This window comes from Staurois parvus, unplaced genomic scaffold (assembly GCF_062004578.1).
Source record: "Staurois parvus isolate SC_StPar_1 unplaced genomic scaffold, SC_StPar_1.0 ptg001193l, whole genome shotgun sequence".
In the NCBI taxonomy this organism is placed as follows: Eukaryota; Metazoa; Chordata; class Amphibia; order Anura; family Ranidae; genus Staurois; species Staurois parvus.
In genome coordinates this window covers 713609-739020 of record NW_028318989.1, presented here as the reverse complement: position 1 = coordinate 739020, position 25412 = coordinate 713609, and the positions used below count along the sequence as shown (strand labels likewise).

Genomic DNA, 25412 nt, shown 5'->3' with positions numbered 1-25412 from the left:
ATGTCAAGTGACAGGTGGAAATTCAATGTTGGTGATCCGTGAGGAAGTGGCTGAAAAACGCACTCACCAGGAAGAAGACATATAAACGCGGTATATATCAAAGCTCATGGATCCTCAATCCAGAAGAAAATAAAGCTGGTCCGGTCACAGAAAAGTGGGTCCCTCCTTTATGGATGCAGCAACAGATCCTCCTCCTCCCAGTTAGGTGTAGGATTCCAAAGTCAGGATTCTGCAAGCAAAGTGCTCATATTTGTAAGCTCTTCAAATCCAGAGAAGACACCGGTAGGGATAACTGTAATTCTTGTGTAGACGATTCTTTGCACAGGTGGCCACCTATCACGGGACCACGCTTGGAGTCACTGAGCTCCTGAGCTTTCACAAATGTTGCTGCATCCATAAAGGAGGGACCCACTTTTCTGTGACCGGACCAGCTTTATTTTCTTCTGGATTGAGGATCCATGAGCTTTGATATATACTGCGTTTATATGTCTTCTTTCTGGTGAGTGCGTTTTTCAGCCACTTCCTCACGGATCACCAACATTGAATCTCCACCTGTCACTTGACACGTTTTTATAAACTGGACTTGCAGTGGACTCATACCTGTTTTATGATTACTGCCCTCAGCGCTGCACTATTTTTATGTTAGACAGTATGGTAAGTCAGCATTGTCACCCTAGGACAGGGTGTGCTATTGGCAGCATCAGCAGGTATCAATATATGAAGAAAGGCTGAAAAACATATTAAACTAACCCAGCCACCTCAGCTAAGAATTGGCAAGCAGTTATATTACCTGTCTAGTTTTTGTGTTTAGATACACTTTAAGTAATAATTGTAGTTGCAATTCTCTGTCTTAAATATAACAAATAAAACAGACTCCCCACTATTTTTCAGAATGGAGAAAGCTGGGGGGGGGGGTCCATTAGAGACAGAATATAAAGTCAGAAGTACAGTATATTTAAACAATGATATTGGTCATTGCTTCATTGTGCTCATACCACTTTGCTATAAACACCTTAAAGGTGTAACTGTACTTTAATGGGTTAACAAGTGAGAGTGGCGAGCCATGAGGCTTTCTGATGGTCGCGGATGTGTTGCACAGCTGTGTTCCGGTGCAGAGATGCTGACACCACTGTGCGTCATAAGCCCAGCACACGTGTCAATGTGTATGTGACTTGCATTTTCCATACACTTAGAGGATAAGCTGCATCTGGAAGACAGTATTGTTAACCCTGTGTTTGTCAAATGACTGCACACAGGGTGATATATAAGCAGAGAACCAAATGCTGATGACTTTTTTTTTTTTTTTTTTAATAAGCCCTCATGCACATCACACGGGTCTCCTAGATTTATTTTATTTTAATGAAGGAAAAATTGATCTGGGAAATATAAACAAACTTTATGCTTCCCATATAAATTTCTCCTGTGTTTAAATGTACATGCATTTATAAACACTTAATCACATTCGGAGTATCTAATTGCCCCTGGACGCACAGATGTGTCGTTTTTCTAAACCCAATTAAACTGAATGCAGCTGAAGCAAGTACATGCATATTATACCAACAGTTACAGTCATTTAAATATATTTAGAAATGCCCTATAAATGCATATAATTGAATGCTTGTGTGAATGAGCCCTAAAAGCATTCTTTGCAAGCCTGTTGAACATGGGGGCTATTCCAAAACCCAGTTTTTCTTTAAAAAAAAAAAAATGTTGGCCTTGTAAAGTTCCGCCCCCATCTGCCAGATTTAGTTCCGGAGAGGCCATATTTGGGTTAGTTACACCCACTTCCAACAGACTGAGCCCTAAAACTTGTAAAGCCCAATTAAACTTTTAGTTTAAATTAGCTCAATAAATTCCAGGTGTATCAAAACAAAAAGGGGTAAAAAGTAGTTTGTTTTCTTAGCCTAAGCCACAGCCGTGGAGTAGAAAAGCCTGTCCTGTTGGCAAACTGTAGAGAAGGACCCTTGCTCTCAGTGGAGAAGCAGTGGTCTCCTTGTAGAGGTCCAACATACCATATGCCTCACTCTGTCAGAACCAGTCTTCCAAAAAATAAGCCACAGCCATAAAGTAGAAAAGCATGTCCCCTGCCAGCATGCTGTAGATCAGGGCTCTTGGTCCCTGTAGAGCAGGGGTGTCAAACTGTTGGCCCTCCAGCTGTTGCGAAACTACATGTCCCATCATGCCTCTGCCTTTGGGAGTCATGCCTGTAACTATTAATCCTGCAATGTCTCATGGGACTTGTAGATTGGCAACAGCTGGAGGGCCACCAGTTTGACACCCGTGTTGTAGAAGATCATCAATCCCCTTGCCAAGTCACATCCAGAGCTTTCCAAAAAATAAAGCCACAGCTGTGAAGTAGCAAAGCCTGTACCCTACCAGCATGCTGTAGTGAAAAGACTCTTGCTCTCTGTGGGGAAGCAGTGGTCTTCCCCTTGCTGACTCATAGCCAGTGTTGTCCAATCAGTGGCAGGCATGAGGTTTTTTGATTGCAGAGCTGACTCAGTAGGGAGCATGGTGGACCTCAGCAATGAGAGCACTGCTTCCCCATAGAGAGCAAGGGTCCTACTGTGCATCTGCTGGCAGGGGACTGGCCTTTTTACTCAGACTGTGGCTGCTTTAGAAAGAAAATGAAGATTTTTTTTTTACCTCCCAGGATGCCAGGCCCAAACACTGTCATGACAGAGCTACAATGCAGCAAGTGAGCTGTCGGGGAGAACAAGAAAAGTGAGTGTTATTGGGTGAGGGGTTTCTTCTAAAAGAGAACAGAAATGGGCCAACGTGACAGAGTCTCTTCAAGGTGCCATCTCTACACATCTTCCTGCTGTACAGGAGCTGTAAAGGAAACCTTTCCCAAGAGAAAAATAGAGGTTGCCAATGTTGACTTCTTCTTTCCGAAAACAGGAACACAGACAAAGTTTGACTTAAAATACCTAACAAAGGCCGTATCCATCTTGCCTGCCACAAACAATACCTTTATGTTGTGATGGTCCAAGTTGGCATGTTTGGCTCTTCAGCGTCCGCCTCTGTGCGCTAGTGTCCAGCAAGACATCACGTGTCAGTCTGGAGATCTGCAGACAGAGATGAGTTAATAGGTTTAGGTAAACACCTGTACAACCACATATCCCGGACCAGTTTAGTTCTAGTGAATCCTATAAGGTGTCACATGGCCGCTGTTATGGGATTAAGGACACTGTGACTGTTTAACAGATAAGGATGTATAATAGATTTTGATGCATTAAGTATGGGTTTGTTAGTAAGTACTTAGCTAATGAGCCTCAGGAAGTGTCAAACCTGCTCAGCCATCCAAAACAGAAGATTAGAGCAACTGCTAAGGCCCCCCTGAAGCTGTGTCTCCTCTACTTCATGGAGGCCAAAAGCAGCAATTAAAAGATATTTAAAGAGAACACACACATATACATATGTATAGGATATATTAAACTGAACCAAAATGCAGCTTAGGGGCTCTGCTCAGGTTACCGTGGTCCTACTCGGAGAATCCCACTGGAAGGTGATTGCTTTGAAACAAGTGACTCAGAACACACTGTAGACTATAGAAGACATTCCAATAGCTGTACGCCATGCCAGACTGTACAACACATAGGTAATAGCAGCCTTAGCTTGATTTTATTTATTTCACGTACTTATATAGCGCTGTCAATTTACGCAGCACTTTATATATATATTGTACATTCACATCAGTCCCTAACCCTCAAGGGGTGTACAGTCTAGGGCCCTAACTTACATTCATACATGCACATACTAGGACCAATTTAGACAGGAGCCAATTAACCTACCAGCATGTCTTTGGAGTGTGGAAAGAAACCGGAGCAGGGGCAGACTGACCATTTGGAAACTTGGGCACTGCCCGAGGGCCCGGGGTTAGTAGGGGGCCCCATGAGATGCCCCTAGTACCTTTTTCATAGGCTTTTTTGAGTTTGGGCAAGGACACAGGGGCCCCATGATCCCCTATCGCCCGGGGGTCCCATGAGTTGTCAGTCCGCCCCTGAACCGAAGTACCCGGAGGAAACTCACGCAGGCACAGGAAGAACATGCAAACTCCAGGCAGGTGGTGCCGTGGCTAGGACTCGAACCAACGACCCTAGTACTGCCAGGCAGAAGCGCTAACCATTTAGCCACTGTGATCCGTCTAGGTCATGCCCCAACACGTTTCGCCCTGGGGATGGGGTGAAATATGTTGGGGGTGTCGATTAAACAGACCAAGCTGAGGTTGCTATTACCTGCATTTTGTATGGAATATACATATTTATTTTTATTTATTTATTTCAGGTACTTATATAGCGCCGTCCATTTACACAGCGCTTTACACATATATATTGTACATTCACATCAGTCCCTAACCCTCAAGGGGCGTACAATCTAAGGTCCCTAACTCACATTCATACATACATATACTAGGGCCAATTTAGACAGGAGCCAATTCACCTACCAGCATGTCTTTGGAGTGTGGAAGGAAACCAGAGTACCCAGAGGAAACCCACGCAGGCACAGTGAGAACATGCAAACTCCAGGCAGGTGGTGCCGTGGCTGGGATTCGAATCGACGATCCTAATACTGCCAGGCGGAAGTGCTAACCATTTAGCCACATATGAAATGACTTCTATACTCTAGGACAGTGGTCTCCAAACTGCGGCCCTGGAGACGGATGTGACACCTTGCTTGCTTGTATCCGGCCCTTGAGGCATAATTCCTGCCACTGACACCAACAACATGGCACCATTTCTTCCACTGATGCCAACGACGGGGCATAATTACATCCACTGACAACAAAAATGGGGCACTATTCCTCCCAACAGCAACAACTATTTCTTCCCTAATACCAAAGATCGGGCATTGTTTACTCCCACTGGGCACAGTCCGGCCCCCCTAAAGTTTAAAGGACAGTAAACTGGCCCTTTCTTCAGAAAGTTTGGAGACCCCTGCTCTAGGATATAATAAAGTTGTAAAAGCTCTTCCTTAGGCCCTACACATATGGGTCATACACAGGGACGGACTGACCATTTGGAAACTAGGGCACTGCCCGAGGGCCCGGGGTCAGTAGGGGGCCCCATGAGATGCCCCTGGTACCTTTTTCATAGGCTTTTTGAGTTTGGGCAAGGACACAGGGGCCCCATGATCCCCTATTGCCCGGGGGCCCCATGAGTTGTCAGTCCACCCCTGGTCATACAACAAACCTTTACACAACATTGCAGCCACCTTCAAGCAGCTTTGTTAAAACCTTTAAAGCTCTCGTCAGCTATGTTCAACCTTCAGTTTGGGGAATAGAGAAATGAGATGGGCATCCTGGAACCTCATCTCTGTCTGAACCTGGGCTTTGTGCCATTTTATAATTCAATGAACTGTGATCTGGGTCATTTACTACCCACACCTAAACCAAGTGGCAGAATGATGGTGATGTTGGTGCCCTCATATGGATGCATGCACATACTTAGTCAATGGTATCATTCCATCCCCCCATCCTGCCGGTTTGCAGGACTGGCTGAATTTCACAATAATGCGCCTCCCAAGCGACGACTACTGGCCATATAAACTCTGCTTGTGCCCAATGCACACAGCTAGAGAAGGAGACCATGCTCTGCCCATGTGTACAGTTTGAACGCCCTGGAGTGGCTGCTTCTTAAGCTGGCGTCAGGAGAGGAAATGCATGCGCAGTTTGAATAGCTCAGAGTGGCCACTACGGGAGGCAATATTGTGAACTTAGCTGTTCCTTCAAACAGCAGGATGGAGAGGAATGAGGGGCTTTTGCTTCATAAGACCCACACCAACTGCATCTGTAATGGAAGGACCTTTACCATTCCCAACAGGAGGAACAATCCTATGTACTATTCATCATATGTAGAATTGCATAGATGGATTTTCTGAAAATTATCCTGAAAGTGAAATTACACTTTAAAAATATAAAAATGTCTTTTGAAATGACAATAAGTTGTTAAAGCTGATATGAGATTTTAGTGATGCAGTTTAGTTTTCTATAACCATAGTGGCCAAGTGGTTAGCACTTCTGCCTAGCAGCACTAGGATCATTGGTTCAAATCCCATCCATGATACTATCTGCCTGGAGTTTGCATGTTCTCCCTGTGCCTGTGTGGGTTTCCTCCAGGTACTCCTGTTTCCTCCCACCCTCCAAAGACATGCTGGTAGGTTAATTGGCATCTGTCTAAACTGGCCCTAGTATGTGTATGTATGAATGTAGGTTAGGGACTTTAAATTGAACGCTCCTTGAGGGCAGGGACTGATGTGATTGTACAATATATATGTAAAGCACTGCATAAATTGAAAGCGCTATATAAGTACCTGAAATAAATAACTTTTTAAAAAATTGACTGGGGTTAGGCTTTACCTGTAGGTGATCTGAATCAGAAAAGTAGGCAGCAGCTGAGGAGCAGAGTGTTCAATACCTAATGGAGTGAGTCATACACCTGAGTGCGTCATGTCATTACCTGAGTGTCAGATCCGCAGCAGGACTGGACTGTTTATACCCACCATGTGCATTGTTTTTCATTTGTCTAGTCTGCAGGAATATTCCCCATTGTCTCACATACAAAGGAAATTTGAATACAGATACTTATAACAGATGGGCAAAACTCATGTACTTGTCATCTTGTCACATGTCCATCACCACATTCCCAGGAGCAAAAAAAAATTTAATAGCTTCATGTAAAAGGCAGGCAAAAAAAGATAGCTAAGCATTTTTTGGTAATAAAAAATGATTGTTCCTATATTAATACATATTTTTATGCAATAATGTCCCATGAGCATTAACGCACACTGGCGCAGCTATGCATTAATCACAAAGGTAAGCCAAACCATGACAGAAAGAGATATTTATTGCAGGCGAAATATAAGGATCTGTACAAAACCTGGTGGCCTTTTCAATGCAGATTCTTCATTTTTTATTTTATCCAGGACGACCAAAAATATCACCATACGCCTTGTACTTTCATGAAAGCTATTCTGGGCAAAAGTCTCATAGTAGCATCCGAAAAAGCTGTGCTGTCTGTATGGTATCCCAGATTGGAGCCAAATTTGCTAGCGATGTGTTAACTCTTCCAATGTACTCCATTTTCAAAAGAAAAATCCAGGCTTTTTTTTTTGGGCTGTTACTGCGGTGCTTACTTTTATTTATGAACATTTAATGTTTACTTTTCAATATTTTTGTTCTTGCACTAAATCACAGTAAAGACTGAAATTGAGTTGCAGTTGGACAAGATCAGTAGATTAACCCCTTACCGCCACCGCCTCCCTGCCCTTTAACTGGATCAAAATGCCGGAAGGCGGAGGCAGGCATTCTGATTTCCGATCATGTGACCACTGTGGTTGGCTGTCATGTGATCAGTAGATTAACCCCTTACTGCCGCCTCCCTGCCCTTTAACTGGATCAAAATGCTGGAAGGCAGAGGCAGGCATTCTGATTTCCGATCATGTGACCACTGTGGTTGGCTGTCATGTGATCAGTAGATTAACCCCTTACCGCCACCGCCTCCCTGCCCTTTAACTGGATCAAAATGCCGGAAGGCGGAGGTAGGCATTCTGATTTCCGATCATGTGACCACTGTGGTTGGCTATCATGTGATCAGTAGATTAACCCCTTACCGCCACTGCCTCACTGCCCTTTAACTGAATCAAAATGCCGGAAGGCGGAGGCAGGCATTCTGATTTCCGATCATGTGACCACTGTGGTTGGCTGTCATGTGATCAGTAGATTAACCCCTTACTGCCACCGCCTCCCTGCCCTTTAACTAGATCAAAATGCCGGAAGGCGGAGGCAGGCATTCTGATTTCCGATCATGTGACCACTGTGTTTGGCTGTCATAGTGGTCACATGATCACAAGTATGCATCATGAGCTTTCTGTTACGTTAGTTGCAGTGTTGGGAACATGCAGTGAGCACGCTCTCGGCACAGTAAATTGTTTACAAATAGATGTATATATGCTGCTGCTCAGCGTTAAAGCCCACCCAACAAGAGGCTGCATATATATGCCACGTCGGCAGGAAGAAGTTAACTACTAGAGGGAGCTCTCAGTTTGACTCACCTTCATTCACCCTCTCTGATTAAAGTAAGCCTATGGCCAGGCTATGGAAATTCATAGATTTACATATTCTTAAAAAGCAGTAAATGAGCTTTATATCAAACCCTTGTTGACCTCTGTAGCTCCAGGAACTGTGAAGAAATGCTCTAAAACATAAAGTCTACATTTGGGGAATATGTCCATACACTATACATGGATTTGCATGAGTAGTGGCGTACGCCAGAGTACCCAGGTACGGAAAAATTATTTTACATTGTACTTCCCTAATGCACCCGTGTGACTGAGGTCTTATTGTGATGTTTGAGAATTAATTACTTAGCAGTACATGCAGCTACACAGATCAGTGAAGCCTTGCTTTTACTACTTGTTAAGAATATGTATATACAGTCCATAGTCTGGCATGGGTTTATTTATTTATCAATTGTTGAGATAAGATATCAACTCCATAGGGAGGGCATTGTTTTCAATGGTTTGTGTGACTCATAGGGGTTTAATTACTAAAGCTGGAGAGTGCAAAATCAGACTCACTTCTGCACAGAAACCAATCAGCTTCCAGGTTTCATTGCCAAAGTTTCATTGAACAAGCTGAGGTTAGAAGCTGATTGGTTTCTATGCAGAAGGGAGTCTGATTTTGGACTCTCCAGCTTTAGTAAATAAACCCCATAGGTTCTCATTGTGAGAAAGAGCAGTAAAGTAAGGCCATTATGTAACACTGCAGCCAAGGCAGCAGAGCCTGTAGTGACCAAATATAGTTGTGCTATGTACTGTATATCTATATTAACAAAATATACAAAGAAATAAACATTTTCAAAACACTCACTGATAAGATTTACATCAGGCTAAAAACTGTACTGTATTTATGTCTTAAAAAACATTAAAAAGTCTTTGTATAAAGAAGAGCACAACACAAAAGACAAAATTCAATAGTAGCTTCTTACCTGAGCTACATGCTTTTTTGGACACTATTTGAAAAGCTAATGATCCAACTGATATTTTGGCCAACAATTACTCCAAAGGTATAAAAAACAGATTATCTGTGTACATTCAAGATAATGCTAGCTATTGCACATTGTGGTCCAAATGCAGCCAGAGACAAACCCAAATTCAGCCATGTCAATAAACATTTTGCGCCTGGAATTGCTCTTTAAAAATAGCAGTGACCTTCCTGGTACAAAAGCATCCTGGTGCCCACAGCTTTTTAGCTTAATATCTGCAGTTCTAGATGTAAGGTACTGCTGCCACTAAGTGCTAGTCTGTAAACGTGGGGATGTCACTCCTATGGTGCTTACTGCTCTCCTTGCTGAAGGCTCTGACATGAGGAAGTAAAGCCCTGCCTTCACCAAGATGTCTGCCTCCACACAGAGACAAAGAGCAGAAAAAGGCATTGTGGGTTAGCAATGAGGCGAGACCAAAAGCAATGTTGCGGACTAGCCTTTTGCTCCCTGCCTGCTTTTATTGTGCACATCTTCCAGAGTTCAGTTCTTCTTCAACATCATGCCTTCCTCCAGAGTAAACACAGGTGCACATCCATACTAAAAATGGGGCAATTGCCCCAGTGACACCACCATGTACATGTGGAACATAGTGACCAATGCCTTAGGAACCTAGGACTCTTGGGAGGTCTGGTGGTTATTTTAAGAAATGGGGATGCCCATTCATATTTGGCCTAGCCCATTTCCTAAAAATATGTATGTACAGTGTATGCATTATAGGTACTCTTTAAATTTAGGTTACCTCCTAAAACAACCAAAGCCAGAATATTCTGCTGACCTGGTGCTGAGGATGGAGAATCTGAGTATGGAAATAATGATGTACTCTACCTTTTCCTTCTCCAGAACAAGAGACTGGTGATCACAGATGAGGCCCTCAGGGAAGAAACATTTAATGTCTTGGACGGCAGCCTGGTAAGAAGTGGAACCTGCAGAACACGGAAAGTGGTGTAAAGAATGGAACAATAGCCTAATGGACAACTATGTATATTCCATATTAACACAACTTAAATAAACTTTAACAACCCAACAATTAATGAACCCAGACTTCATTTTTACAGGAAATGGCGATAATTATTGCCTAAGAGCAGTCACCGTAGGATGCCTACTATTCCCTTTATTAGTGAGAAAAGCATTTTGTGTCTAAGTTTAGATACTTAGAAACATAAGGAAATAATTAAAAGAGTTAAGCACAATTAAGAGGTGCTGGTATTAAATGTGCAAAAGTCAGGAAAAAAAGTTATTTAAAGCAAACCTGTGCTTTGTTCATGCCTTGCAAAGAAACAAGTTAGCTTTAATGCCCTCCTCCCCACAGCACAAACCTCATCTTTGATCCCAAACTGCCCCATTCAGCTGCCATGTACCATGAAAATACATCAAGTTATGAAAACAGATGTGAATCACTCACCTTCCTACCATGTGACAGCTCTGGTGCTTGACCCAGCATTGTCACATGTGGAGAAGAGAGATAGTCATCAACACTAACCTTAAGCCTACTAGAGTAGCAAGAAACTTAGAAAGGGCTTCCGTTCCTCACTCCCACATCACACCTGAACTGAGCAATGGGGGAGGGAAAGAGGGTAAATTTTATTTTAAAGCTCAACTAGGATCAAAAATTGTTTTTGGCTATTTGCATAAAAATAAGTTGGCTCTAGTGATCTGTGCCCCATCTCTAGCCCGAGTTGGTGCCAAACATCCAGCACGGAGACTTCAGTACACTGATCACTGGGGTCACTCATATGGCACCTCCTCCATTCATAAAAAAAGAATGCAATTATGTGATTGGAGGACAATAGATTTTGACATTTATTCGCAACTCCTATCACAAAACTAACTTATTTTTCTTGTACAAATGGCCAAAAATCTTTTTATGGCCATATTTCAGCTTCAATAGCTCATTAACACCGTACACATTCCCATTTATGTGGCTCAATTTTTAAATATAGTTAAAATAAACAGACAAAAACAAAAGTTTTCCTTTTCTAAATGACCTATTTTCAGTACCATAGACCTGTATAGTGCTTTTTATTGTGTATTTCTATTCAAGTCAAATGAACAGGACCCTTCAAAACTGCTGAAATACATATGAAAATGTATGACAACATGTATTAGCATATTTGTTATAATTTAGACATACTGACAATAAATATTCAGATGTGAGGGGTACTTGAGATAAGGTGACCTTCAATTAGGGATATTTGGAAATCAGCAATACCAGTAATATGTACTTTAATTACTCTTGGTGACATTGTTATACTGTATATAGAAGAACCATCCACATCAGTCTTTGAATCAAAAGAGCTCACAATCTATCATCCCCATCACAAAGCTCCAAGGTATTTCTGATATAAGCCAGTTAACCCACCAGTATTTTTGAGTTGTGAGAGGAAACTTGTGCAAACAAGAGGAGATACAGCATGTGGTAGATGACCAGAACTGTGTTCTGGACCTATATATTGAACGGCAAGGATGGACCCTTCCATCGGGCGCTCTGTTCGTCCCCATTCTCTTTTCCTGTCTTCCTCTTGTCCTCCTCTTAGACGTCTCTCGTATCCTACTTCAAAACTAATATTATTTCGGGCCCACGCAAGGATTTTCCTGAATGGCATCTCACTCCTTGCTGGCTTGGAACCCACATTGGCACTAGGCCTGCTCCCCTTTTCTTCTGTTTCAATATTTTTATTAAGAAAGTTTTGTTTTAAGAATACAACAAGTTCAAGATACGCCCACTTAGGGGCAGAGCAGAACAATAACACATAAACAGATACATCCTGCTGACTTGTATCAGCCAAATAACGAAGTGTCCAATGACATCAAGGAGGGAAGGCAAAAAACCGGACCAAATAATAGCAGCAGTAATCCAACATATTATCGGATAAGGAAGAGGAAAGAAAAAAGGTTAGAAGAAAGGAAAAAGAAAATAAAACAAGGAATCAGAAAGAAAACATGGAGGAAAGGGAAACTAGATGAATCACGGATCCAGGGCTAGCACAGGCAGCGACTATAAGAGGACATAACTAGTAGGAGGCAGGGATGGCAAGGAATAACGTATCCAAGGTGCTCCCCTTTTTTTCATCCCCTTGGATTTCAATAAAGTGGCCAACCAAGTGGACTCTTGAGTCTGTAATCGGTGGATGTACTAACTGTATCACAACATAACTGTCCTATGACTTCAACTAATACTGCTTGCTATTCCTCGTGGACTATCATTTCTTTTATTCTATGTTATTGCAGTATTGCGATTATGGAAATTTAATATGTGCAACACTTTTCAATAAAAAGTTATTCTTTAAATGTTGAAAGGTAGCAGCGCTAACCACTAATCACCTTACTGCTCGTATCATAAAGACCAGTACCACCCAAAACTCAAAGTTAAGGTCTGGCTTGTTCCACCCTGATGGTTTCAGATATCTATTAGAGACTCCATTGATGTGATTCTTCAACTGTCAGGGTCACCTGTCCCACAAACCTATAGTAACTATAACCTAGTGTAATGCCTGAGGTGTAACAAATTGATATATTCAAGTTACTATTTTCTTCAATTCTCTTTTGCACCAATAGGAAGTATAAATAGTGTAAAGCATGGATATAGTCCAAGGGACTCTAGATAATAAACACATGGATCAACTATAAGTCAAGGGTCAACTAGAGTAAGGTGTTAGACATGGGGGTCAAGTTGCATTAAATACAAGGACCATTCAAAATCAGAAGCATGCAAGGATCTATACAGATGGCAGGAAGTAAAATCCCAATTTAACACACGGACATGGCACATAATAGCTGACCACAGCAATCATATAAAGTGATTTAACAAAATGGGGAAGAGAGACAGGAAAAGCATCTATAATTTAAATCCTTCTCACTGAGGTTTTCCAGTAAGTAGGAAAGATGGACTGACAAGTCACTTAATGGCTCCCATCTGCTGTCATTTTCTGGGCTTCAATGGTTCATCAGATGTGTGAAATGTGCATCAGTGTGAAGTAGCGAAGCTTATTATTCACTGGGTGACAGTAAAAGTGAGCGATCATTTTAAAGGCAATCCATAGTGATTTATTTTTGTTAAGCTAATATGGGAATGTGATTTGTTTACTGTCAGTAAAATTACAAACATGATGTTAATGATGTCAGTTTGTGCCCAAAAATGTCAAAGAACTAGTCACCCCTATCTCATGTGGTCTCCCTGTAGATGAGGTTTCTCCCTATTACTGGCTTTCCGTGTCTTGTTTTGCATTGTGTTTCTGTGTGGCGGCAGCCATCTTGGTAGGGGCAGGGCTATATTTCCTTGTGTCAGAGCTGCCGCTTTGATACTTGGTGAGCTAATGATTAATGGAGAGGGGTGGTATTAAATAGGCAGGGGTGATAGAGGAAGCACAGATTCACATAATTTGGGATCAATTTTTATTTTTTTCACATCCATGTTAAAATGTACATTTTTCACTAGCAAATTACATATTTTCAGAAAGCAGAAGCCCTCTAGAATAAAATGGTACCTGCTGCAATTTTTGTATGTCACACGATATTTGTGCAACCATTTCTCAACACAAAGTTTCAGAAAAAATACACCTAAATTATATTTAGTGCACAAGAGCACAATATAATACCCATTTTTTAAATAAAAAAAATGATGTTGCATCGAGTAAATAGATACAAAACACGTCAAGATTTAAAATTGTGTACAAATGTGAAATGGCAATAAACTATGGTATCTTAAATTGTCCATAGTCAATAAGTGCCTTTAAAGGTTATCAGTTTGTAGTTAAACATGATCTATAGTGCTAGAATTGCTCTCATTCTGATGTTCGCAGTGATACCTCAAATGTGTGGTGCAATCACCGTTTACATAACATGCTCTACCTATGTGCATGCTTGCATTTGCCTGTGAGCACGTGTGGATGGGGTGCTGTGAAATATTTTCTTCTTATTTTTATTTAATATTTTTTACACTTTTTAATTTTTTTTTCCATTTAACTTTATTGCTATCACAAAGGGGTGAACAAACCCCCTTAAGATAGCGTCAGTCAGTGACAGGTACTATTACACCCCTATTACCTCCCTGATGTTTTCCCTGCCCTTCAAAGCAGCTGATCAAACACAGATTCCAGGCCAGGGAATGACTGCTCTGAGACTGGAAGTGGTGAAATCTTCGTTGCCTTCAGCTACATTCGTCATAGAGGAGATGGGGAAATAGATGTTCCTCCATCTCCTCTGTGTGCAGCTGACCCAATTGCTTACCACGGTTCTGGGCTCCCCATTGGAACAGGAGAGCCTAGGAACAGTGGCAGGAGGGGAGGCCATCTAAGCTGTAAATATAATAAGACAGCTGGAAAGATATGGTATGATTTTATAGGTGCACAGCAATAACTAGAATTTTTTTATATATATATATTGATATTGTTATAATTTCATTTAACCGCTTCCCAGCAGCTCGCAATGGGCAGCAGCTACAGGCACAGCGACGTACCCATACGTCGCTCCGGCTGTACGAACACAGCTGTGTTAGTATAGTCTCTTATCAAGTACTCACCATGCCTCTTATCAAATTCCTTGGGGTGTCTACTTTCCATTTTGGGGGGTGTTTGTACTATCCTGGAATTTTAGGACCTCCAAAACTGTGATAGGTAGTGGGGAAGCGATATGAAGAAATATGTCCTTTGAAAGCCTGGAGGTGGTGATTGGATTTTGGGGGCTTGTATGTAGCTAGGCTGACAAAGTCTCTCACATGTGGTATCCTCATACTTGGGAGAAGTAGGAGAATGTGTTTTGGGGTGTTATTCCACATATACCCATGGCATACATGGGCAATATATCATTAAAGTAACAACTTTGTGTAACAAAATAAATTAATACAGATTGTTATTTGCAAAAAATTTGTGGCAAAAAATAAAATGTTCCATGGACTCAACATGCCTCTTTTCTAAATGCTTGGGGTGTCTACTTACCAAAAGCGTAAATTCCAATATATATACCATAGTTTGTAGATGCTATAACTTTTACACAAACCAATTAATATACATGTATTGAGATTTTGTTTTTACCAAATACATGTACCAGAATACATTTTGACCTAAATTTATGACTAACTTTGAGTTTATTGGATATTTATTATAACCTAAAAGTGAAAAATATAGTTTTTTTTCAAAAGTTTTGGTATTTTTTTGTTTATAGCAAAAAGTAAAAACCGCAGAGGTGATCAAATACCACCAAAAGAAAGCTCTATTTGTGTGGAAAAGAAGGACATAAATGTGGTTTGGGTACAGCATTTCACAACTGCACAATTACCAGTTGAAATAGCGCAGTGTTGAACAGCAAAAAATGGCATGGTCATGAAGGGGGGTAAATCCTCTGGAGGGCAAGTGGTTAATGTAAAACCAATCTCAACAAACGTCACAATCACACAATGCTTGACTGTTTATTGCAGTGTACAGTTGACACCTCCCAACATACTGTATTTTGCCCAACCTCAGCTTCTTCAGGGGAAAAAAAAAAGGAGAGATATCTCCAATACAGTCTAAAATTATATTTTAAAAAATGCAAAATTAATAAAAAAATACACATGAAATGTTTCAATATATACCAATACAATACACTTATACTCAAAACAAAACAATTGTCTAGATATATATGAGCCCCCTGCTCACCCCTTGGGAATCCAATATCAATGTTGCTCTTGGAGTGAGGAAAAACATGTGTGGAATCAGGGACTCAAGCATCCATGTGGTTTCAGAAGGTACACAGAGGACCGGATTCTATCAAAACAATCCATAAACCTAAACATAAGGGATTCTCCTCAAAAAGAGAGAAAGGAACACAACAATAATCACTTACAAAAAAGGGTTAAGAGTAGAGGTCTATCTTGCTAGCATGGATTCAATACTACTGAAAAAAAAACGGCTACCAATGAGTCTGCCTGAATATTATCAATTGGTAAGTATATAACATACTGTATATCCACATCAATAAATACAATTCATTAGAATTTGCCAAGATAGAATTGCCAACAAGAGCTGAATGAGATTGATATAGGATCTAAATTGGTAAATGATTACATAGTGTAACACAGCAATAATGAAACTACCAAACAATATGTCCATGGTGCGTGCAGCCAATGGTTTAGTAGAGTTTCAAAATCTTAGTGTGCCTTGGCATTGGAACATAACCCAAGTAATATTATTATTATTATACAGGATTTATATAGTGCCAACAGTTTGTTCAGCGCTTTACAAAATTACGGTAGACATTACAGTTACAATACAATATGGTACAAGAGGAAACAGAGGGCCCGGATCATCAGAGCTTACAATCTAGGAGTGGCCAAGGGACCAACTCTATCTTCATCAGGTCTTTATGTACATTCCACCAGGCTGGTGTTTCATGTCATCGCCTGCGCGCAGACGCCCGTTGTGTCACTGCACATGCGTTGGATACCGCCAATATGGATTCCCATACAGCCAAGGAGTGGCTGTGTAAGGTAAAGGGTTCTTGATGGAAACAGCGCCACCTTTGGTCGGAGGGCCAGTTAGCTGATGGAAAAGACTGACCGTCAGACACCACACCATCTAGTGGCGGAAAAACGTTACCAACATACACACATATGTTGTTACTGCTGGCAGCCTAAGGGTGGTGAAAACCCTGCCTGTGGTTGGAAAAAGGAGCCAAAATTGTCAAGACCCGTTGGGCAGTGAACACCATAGGTGCCCAGCCACCAGATATTTCCGCTGACTACGCCCCGGGCGTCCGTGCAAACACACAATAAGACACGGGTCTACAACACAAAGGAGGAAAAATACAGTATATTGACCATAAAACAAACAGGGGGATCATCGTTGTGGACAATGATTAAATCCATAAATAGTAGTACAATTACATTAATTAAACTTATAATAACATATACAAATACATGGAATCACAGCGAAACACCAATATATGGCCAGAAAAAAAGCAGGGTAAGTGTTTTAGGGCAGGGAATTTTTACAGAAAGGGTTTAAAGCTTAAATTTTTATTCACGCCTGGATAACGGGTGGCGTTTAATTTATAAATCCAACGTGTCTCGAGTTGTAACAATTTTTGATCAACATTTCCTCCCCGTACATGTGGGGGGATGTGTTCTAATGCCATAAACCTAATCATTCCCCAGATTGAAACTGTGGTAAAGTCCCACGTGTTGGCTAATAGGGGTTTCCATTTTCAGTTTTTTAATTAGGGACACATGGTCCCTAATTCATTAAAAAAAATAGGCGTTTTGTTTTGCCCACATAAAAGCAGCCACAAAAACATTTAATCAAATAAACTATAGCTGGTGTTTGGCAGGTGATTCTATGTCCAATTCGATGAATTAAACCATGAGCGAGCAATACCTCATGGCTATTAGATTTGAATGGACAGAAATTGCATTTTTCACAGAAGAATGTACCTGTTCTCCAAATTGGGGTGGCCCTTGATTTGGTAGAATGATTTTAAACAATCGATCCTTTATCGAGTGTGCTCATTTATAAGTGATGGTCGGTTTAGGTGATATAAACTTACTAGCTGTAGGGTCAGCAAAAAGGAGTGGCCAATATTTGTTCAATATCCCTTTTATTTGTTGATGTTGTTTAGAGTTTTTAGTTATTATATATACGGTATGGTCATCTTTTTGGTTTTTAGTCCTATAAATTAATGATTAATGTTCCTGTTTTTTAGCTTTATTGTAGGCTCTCTTCAGGCAGCTTTGAACTCAACCGGGCATAAAGGCTACCAGCCTCTCTCACAAAGTCTTTATCTTTACTACAATTTCGCCTCAGCTGGAGGTACTGACTATATGGAATATGTTTTAATAATGGCTCAGGATGTGAGCTAGATGCATGTGAAATAGTGTCCCCTGCGGATGGCTTCCTAAATAAGGAAGAACCGAGTGAGTCATCCGCTTCGACGAATATCTCTACATCAAGAAAGGTAATCCTTTCCTGATGGCATGTCATTGTAAATTTCAAGTTATGACTGCTACGACCAAGAATATTCATGAATTGTGTGAATTTGCGGTATCCAGTGCATGCGCATTGACAAAAAGGTTGTCCACGCTGGCCGATGATGTCACACACCGGCCAGGTGGAAGGTACATAAAGGCCTGCTGAAGATAGAGTTGATCTTTTGGCCACATGGGTTACGTTCCAATGCCGAGGCACACTAAGATTTGGAAACTCTACTTAACCATCGGCTGCACGCACCATGGACATATTGTTTGGTAGTTTCATTATTGCTGTGTTACACTATGTAATCATTTACCGATTTAGATCCTATATCAATCTCATTCAGCTCTTGTTGGCAATTCTATCTTGGCAAATTCTAACAAATTGTATTTATTGATGTGGATATACAGTATGTTATATACTTACCAACTGATAATATTCAGGCAGGTTCATTGGTATCTGTTTTTTTCAGTAGTATTGAATCCATGCTAGCAAGATTGACCTCTGACACCCAGGTGTGGCTATCTACTCTTAACCCTTTTTTGTAAGAGATTATTGCTGATGTTCCTTTGTCTCTTTTTGAGGAGAATCCCTTATATTTAGGTTTATGGATATTTTTGCATGTTTTGATAGAATCCGGTCCTCTGTGTACTTTCTGCAACCACATGGATGCTTGAGTCCCTGATTCAACACATATTTTTCCTTGCTCCAAGAGCAACATTGATACTGGATTCCCAAGGAGTGAGCAGGGGGCTCATATGTATTTGGACAATTGGTTGGTGTGGAGTATAAGGGTATGTATTGTATTGATATATATCGAAACATTTTGTGTGTATTTTTTTATTAATTTTGCATTTTTTTTATATAATTCTAGACTGTATTGTGAATATCTATCATTTTTTTTCCTGAAGCAGCCAAGGTTGGGTGAAATATGTTGGAAATTATCATCTGTACACCGCAATAAACAGTCAACCATCATGTAATTGTGAAGTGTGTTGAAATTGGTTTTACATTAAATGGAATTTTAACGATATCAATAAATTGTGAAAATTACATAAAAAAAAATTTCTAGGTTATTGCTGTTCACCTATACAATCCCACAACCTTTCCTTAACTGCATATATTTATATAGGGATGTGGTACAACACTGTTATTGTCAACTACTCACTATATCTCTAATCATATGGTATGATATGTTTTATCCCTCAGAACTTTCACTATTTTTGTTGCCTCTCTGAGCTTGTTCTATCTTATCAATATCTTTTGTAGGTGAGGTCTCCAGAACTAGACACAGTATTCTAAATGAGATCTAACTAAAGATCTATATAGAAGAATCAAGATCTCCATTCTCCTGTCGGTGACCCTTCCAGTGATGCATCTTTGCACACATAAGTAAAAGTTAGAAACACAGGCTACTCTGGAAATAAAATAATCTTTATACATAGGGAATGTGCTTGAGAAAACTAGAGAATATATGGTGTAAGTAGATGAGCACTCACAGTGTAGCATCTTCCAGATGAATTACATGTAAGCGGTATCACTATGAGGACGATGTTACATAAATGGTCAGGTTAATGGAAGGGTTCTCTGAACCATATATTCTTCAATGCACCCAACCATGACCTTTATTGCCTGCCAACGATAATGGCTGGACAGGAAGACAGCAATGTTATAGATGTCAACTATGATGACCCCTAAATGTGTGGAGTTTCATTTATAAGCATTGTGACAACAACAGAAGGTATTTAAACATCCAGTCTTTAGGTATGCATCTGGTTTACTTATTGCCCCTTGAATGGAGTCTATTGCTGGAACAAAGGCTTAATGGACATTTGTTGTTTTTTTTATGAGTTACTGTAAGAGGGGGATGCTAGTGGGACCGGGTACAATGTTTTGTATTTAAAGCGATTCAAAAGGTTCTTTTTTTTTTTTTTTTGTAAAATAACAAACATGTCTATACTTATCTGCTGTGTGCAATGATTTTGCACAGAGCAGCCTGGACCCTCCTTTTCTCGGGTCCCCTGCTGGCTCTCCTGGCTCATGTCTGTCGGGTGCCCCCACAGCAAGCAGCTGCTCCGTGTGTCCATTCCCAGCCCCCTCTCTCTCCTCATTGGTTGACTGGCTGTGATTGACAGCAGCAGGAGCGAATGTCTCCCGCTTGCTGTCTCTGCCACTGAGGAGGCAGAGACCTGGGGAAGCTGAGGCTGTCATTCACACTACTGGATCGCGGTGAGGCTCAAGTGAGTATTGAGGGGGCTGGGGGAGCTGATGCACACAGATTTTTTTACCTTCATGCAAGGAATGAATAAAGGTATAAAACCTTCAGCCTTTACAACCACTTTAAAGTGATTCTAAACCTTTTTTTTTTTAACAAACATGTTATACTTATCTGCTCTGTGCAATGGTTTTGCACACAGTAGCCCCAATCCTCCTTTTCTGGTACTCCTGTTAGCAGTCCTGGCTACTTCTGCCTTCCAAGTACCCCCAAGCAAGCCGCTTACTGGGGGTGATGGAGCTTGTACGGGCTATCTCCCAAACCCTGCTGCCTGCGTCCATAGACACAGACAGTGGAGCTTTGTCCCACCCTGACTCCCTCATCAAAGGATTTGTTTGACAGCAGCAATCTGCCCTGTGAGGAAGAAGATAGTGGAGAGAGCCACTGCTCTTGTGAAGAGCACTGGATCAAGACTGGCAAGTATAAAGAGGAAGTGGGGGGGATCCTGGACACAGAAGGTTTTTTACCTTAATGCAGAGAAAGTGTTAAGGTAAAAAAAAAACTTAAGGCTTTAAAACCACTTTAATTACAATTTTTAAATAAAAATCATTTTCTAAAAACGAAAAAAAACCTTTAAAGATGATAAAGTTTTAATAAGATTCTAAAACAGGGGTGGGCAAACTTTTTGACTTGAGGGCCGCAATGGGTTCATATATTGGACCCGGGGGCCGGACCAAGAGTAGATGAATGATGTGTATGTGTCATCCATAGTAAGTATAGTAATATTCCCCCATAGTAAGCATAGTAATTCATCCCCCATATAGTAATTCATCCCCCATATAGTAATTCATCCCCCATAGTAATTCATCCCCCATAGTAATTCATCCCCCATAGTAATTCATCCCCCATATAGTAATTCATCCCCCATATAGTAATTCATTCCCCATGTAGTAATTCATCCCCCATATAGTAATTCATCCCTCCTATTAATTCATCCCCCATATTAAGTCCCCAAGTCCACCCTGTGTCAATTCACTTACCTTTGCTCCGCACGTTCCTCTCGCCGTGTTCTCCGATGTAGCATGAAAATCTGTCTCCTATGGGGATCTGTCCCCCTCAACGTATCTGCGCATGTGCCAGTTTCAGGCATTAGCAGCCGATCGGCGATCTCCGGCACATTCGCAGATACGTCGAGGGGGACAGATCCTCATAGGAGACAGATTTTCATGCTACACCGGTCTTCAGGGCGGACTGTGAGAGGAGCCTAGCTCCCCTCACGTTCTCCGCGGGCCGGATTAAAAGGTCCGCCGGGCCGTATACGGCCCGCGGGCCGTAGTTTGCCCATTGCTGTTCTAAAATGTGTTACAAGGTGAATAGACAAAATTTATCCTTGGTTCTAATTATTAATGAGCTTTCATATAACACCAGGAAAGGAGAGAGTATACCAGAGTCCTGGTAGAGACAAAAAAGGTTTTATTTTTGAACCACAAAATTCCTTCAAGATGATTATTGCAAAGAAGCACACACACATTAAAGTCAAATGCCAACATACCATACATTGCATTGTGCACAGCACTGGTGCCATACTGGGCTCTCCACAAGAACTGGTCCTTATCCTTACACACACGTGGATCTTCGGGACCCAGAAGGTCCAGGAGTTTGAGAACTGCACTGATTCTCTGCAGGCAGAGGACTAGGCAGGGAGCGGAAGTCAGATAGTCACAGTGTGTCTGGCATGAAGCTCCATCCTACAAGGAGAGAACAAGACAATAATAGAAAAATCTACACTGTTGTGTTAGGTGGGAAAACACATATCATCAATGATAATAATGCACTCAGTTGTGAATAATTGTTACTATAAGTTCTTTGGGTGTTTAGTAAAAGTTTATAGTGTAGAGAATGAAAACTAGGATTTTGGAACATAAATGTGATTCTGTTCAGATACACATAAGGGTGACAATAACATTTGCAATTGCAGCCTTACAGACTCTTCTGACATCTATCTGCACAAACATCACAATTCTTTTAGATCATTTTGTACTCTTTAACCCTCTTGAACGTCTAGGGAAAGGGTCTCTAAACTTTTTAAACAAAATAGACCAGTTTACTGTCCTTTAGACTTTAGCGGGCTGTGGCAAATGGGAGTAGAACATGCGTTAGCATTAGTGGGAGTAGACAATGTTTTAGGCTTGCTGGTTAGTGGGAGTAAATAAATTAAATAGTGCCTGTGCTCAATAGGAGGAGGAATAGTGCACCGTCATTGGTGTTAGTGGGAGAAATAGAGCCCCGGCATAAGTATTAGTGGGAGAAATAGTAACCCATCATTGGTATTCATTGGTATTCATGGGAGGAATAGTTCCCCATCATTGGTATTAGGGGGAAGAATAGTGCCGTATCATTGGTATTAGTGGAAAGAATAGTTCCCCATCATTGGTATTAGTGGGAGGAATAGTTCCCCATCATTGATATTAGTGGGAACAATAGTGCCCCATCATTGGTATCAGTGGGAGGAATAGTGCCCCATCATTGGTATCAGTGGGAGGAATAGTGCCCCATCATTGGTGTCAGTGGGAGGAATAGTGCCCCATCATTGGTATCAGTGGGAGGAATAGTGCCCCATCATTGGTATCAGTGGGAGGAATAGTGCCCCATCATTGGTATCAGTGGGAGGAATAGTGCCCCATCATTTGGTATCAGTGGAAAGAATAGTTCCCCATCATTGGTATTAGTGGGAGGAATAGTTCCCCATCATTGGTATTAGTGGGAAGAATAGTGCAGCATCATTGGTATTAGTGGGAAGAATAGTTCCCCATCATTGGTATTAGTGGGAGGAATAGTTCCCCATCATTGGTATTAGTGGGAGGAATAGTTCCCCATCATTGGTATTAGTGGAAGGAATAGTTCCCCATTATTGGTATTAGTGGGAAGAATAGTTTCCCATCATTGGTATCAGTGGGAGGAATAGTGCCCCATCATTGGTATCAGTGGGAGGAATAGTGTCCCATCATTGGTATCAGTGGGAAGAATAGTTCCCCATCATTGGTGTCAGTGAAATGAATAAAGTTCCATCAGTGGCATCTGTAGAAGGAATAGTGCAAAACTCTTGGTGTCAGTAGAAGGAATGGTGCCTAATCGCTGGTGTCAGTGGGAGGAGTGGTGCCCCACTCTTGGTGTCAGTAAAAGGAATAGTGCCTCATTCTTGATGTCAGTGGGAGGAATAGTGCCTCATATCAGTGGGAGGAACAGCATCTCAAGGGCTGAAAGGCAAGAAAATGGCTGAAGACGGGAGACAACGGCTTTAGAGGTACACACAAACGGCGTATTTATTTTAAGGAACAGTAAAATGTATAGCCCATGGCAACCAGAGATCCATTTTCAGCAGCACAGAAGGGGACCTAGGCATCCAACAAACATATAACCAAAGTGCAGTGTCTTTCAAAATTTTAGTGATCATGATCCTGTGATAATGATGTGCTAATCTGTGTCCACACAAACACAATATGATTTTATTTTGATGTTATACTGACAACTTATGCTAAAAGATTCTAAGCACTTGTAAGGTTAATGTATTTGTCTGATTCCCATACCTGTTTGGCTTCTGCGGGAGTGATGTGTAAAGACTCTTCTCTGGTCAAGTTCACTAGCTTCAAACCAACCAGGACAAACTTCTGCATGTTGACTTTACGTAGTATCTTCCCCAGGTCTCTGCTCCAGGAGCCAGGCTTTAGAATAAGTACCGTATAGAGTAATGGAGGACCTAAAGGAAAACATGACAAATAATTATATATACATTATACTTTAAAAGCTTGTTTAAAGTGAAACTTTAATTCTGTTGGGAACCAAAAAACTCTCCTGGTAAGCTATACCTTATAAGGATTTTAGCAAAATAACTGACCTGGTCTTGCAAACCGTATTTAAGTCTTACAATGTCATTCCTCATACTGACTGCTGAAAGGGGCTGCCTTCATAATCACTGGCAGAGCAATCTCAGCATTATAATAATTAAAATGCAACTTCAGCATCCCTTAAGGTGTACAAGAGTCGAAGAAAGTATGTCAAAAAAATAAAACTCCTATTGTAGGGTATGCTTGTAACCTCGAGCTCTCTACATACTTTGGTGAAAGACCGTGAACAAATCAAAAGAACAATACAAATTCTTGAGGTATTCTGTAAAAAAAAAAAAAGTGTACAGACTGTACCTAGGCTGCCATTTTGCAACTTACCAACATTTTTGTGAAGACTGCAGCTTGGTCTCAGAATGGAAAAATGCTTGCTTTCAGTGTCCGTGCAGTTTCTGCATTCCCATACAGCTGAATGGGCTGTCTGAGCCAGGGACGGACTGACCATTTGGAAACTCGGGCACTGCCCAAGGGCCTGGGGTCAGTAGGGGGCCCCATGAGATGCCCCTGGTACCTTTTTCATAGGCTTTTTTGAGTTTGGGCAAGGACACAGGGGCCCCATGATCCCCTATTGCCCGGGGGCCCCATGAGTTGTCAGTCCGCCCCTGGTCTGAGCACAACACCTGGTGGCTCGAGCCACATAAACACATTCATGGACTATGGCAGGGGTGCACAACCTTTGGAAGAGCGAGGGCCACTTTAGTACTTTGGTAACCAGCCATGGGCCACAGTGAACTATGGGATTTAATGGCTTCCCAAACTGCAAATGTAAACAAGCCCATAATGTCCTGAGCCCACTACAAGGCTGCTTTCACACTGATGAACTGTGGTTTACCCTCAGCATGGGTGCAGCGTAGTGCACCTGCGGTTTTCCTGCGGGTTAGCTGCACTAAGCTATAGACTTCTATTGCATCTTGTGAGTGTGGCATACTTCCGAAAGTGCACCAAACCCGCAGGATAAAATAGAAGTCTATGGCTCAGTGCAGCTACCCTGCAGCTGCGCTGAGCTGCACCTGCGGATCAGTGTGAAAGCAGCCTTATAACCTTTTATTTTTAATAAATGCTAACAAATCCATTGCAAAAGTGCAGTGTATGTGTTGTTTAATACACTGACCTTTTCCTCTTCCAGCTTCTGCTGGCATCGCTCTCCAGGCTTCTAGAAAGGTGTCAGGTGAAGTGCACTTGGTGTCACTCCACCTGGGACAGCAGCTGGCGCTACAGAAGAAGCATATGTGGCTCCTGCTCCCTCTGCAGCACCTGCATTCTAAAGCTCTGGGATGGCGCTGGAACCCGTTGATTGCAACCTGGTCTTGTC

General features: G+C 41.5%; 1 protein-coding gene and 1 long non-coding RNA gene across 2 annotated transcripts in view; one reads left to right on the top strand and one right to left on the bottom strand.

Moving 5' to 3' along the window:
* Positions 1–25412, bottom strand: part of LOC149438318 (dynein axonemal assembly factor 8-like) — a 163782-nt gene that overhangs the window by 52077 nt on the left and 86293 nt on the right. The window contains exons 24-27 of the mRNA XM_089659979.1: positions 23786–23955; positions 21751–21946; positions 9870–9967; positions 2972–3068 (exon numbers count right to left, since the gene is read on the bottom strand). Of these exons, the coding sequence (XP_089516105.1) occupies positions 2972–3068; positions 9870–9967; positions 21751–21946; positions 23786–23955 (561 nt within the window). The remainder of the gene's footprint in view (positions 1–2971; positions 3069–9869; positions 9968–21750; positions 21947–23785; positions 23956–25412) is intronic.
* LOC149438319 (uncharacterized) lies at positions 222–10071 on the top strand. The gene is made up of 2 exons (XR_016307923.1): positions 222–499; positions 9885–10071. It is a non-coding gene; the product is annotated as an uncharacterized LOC149438319 (long non-coding RNA).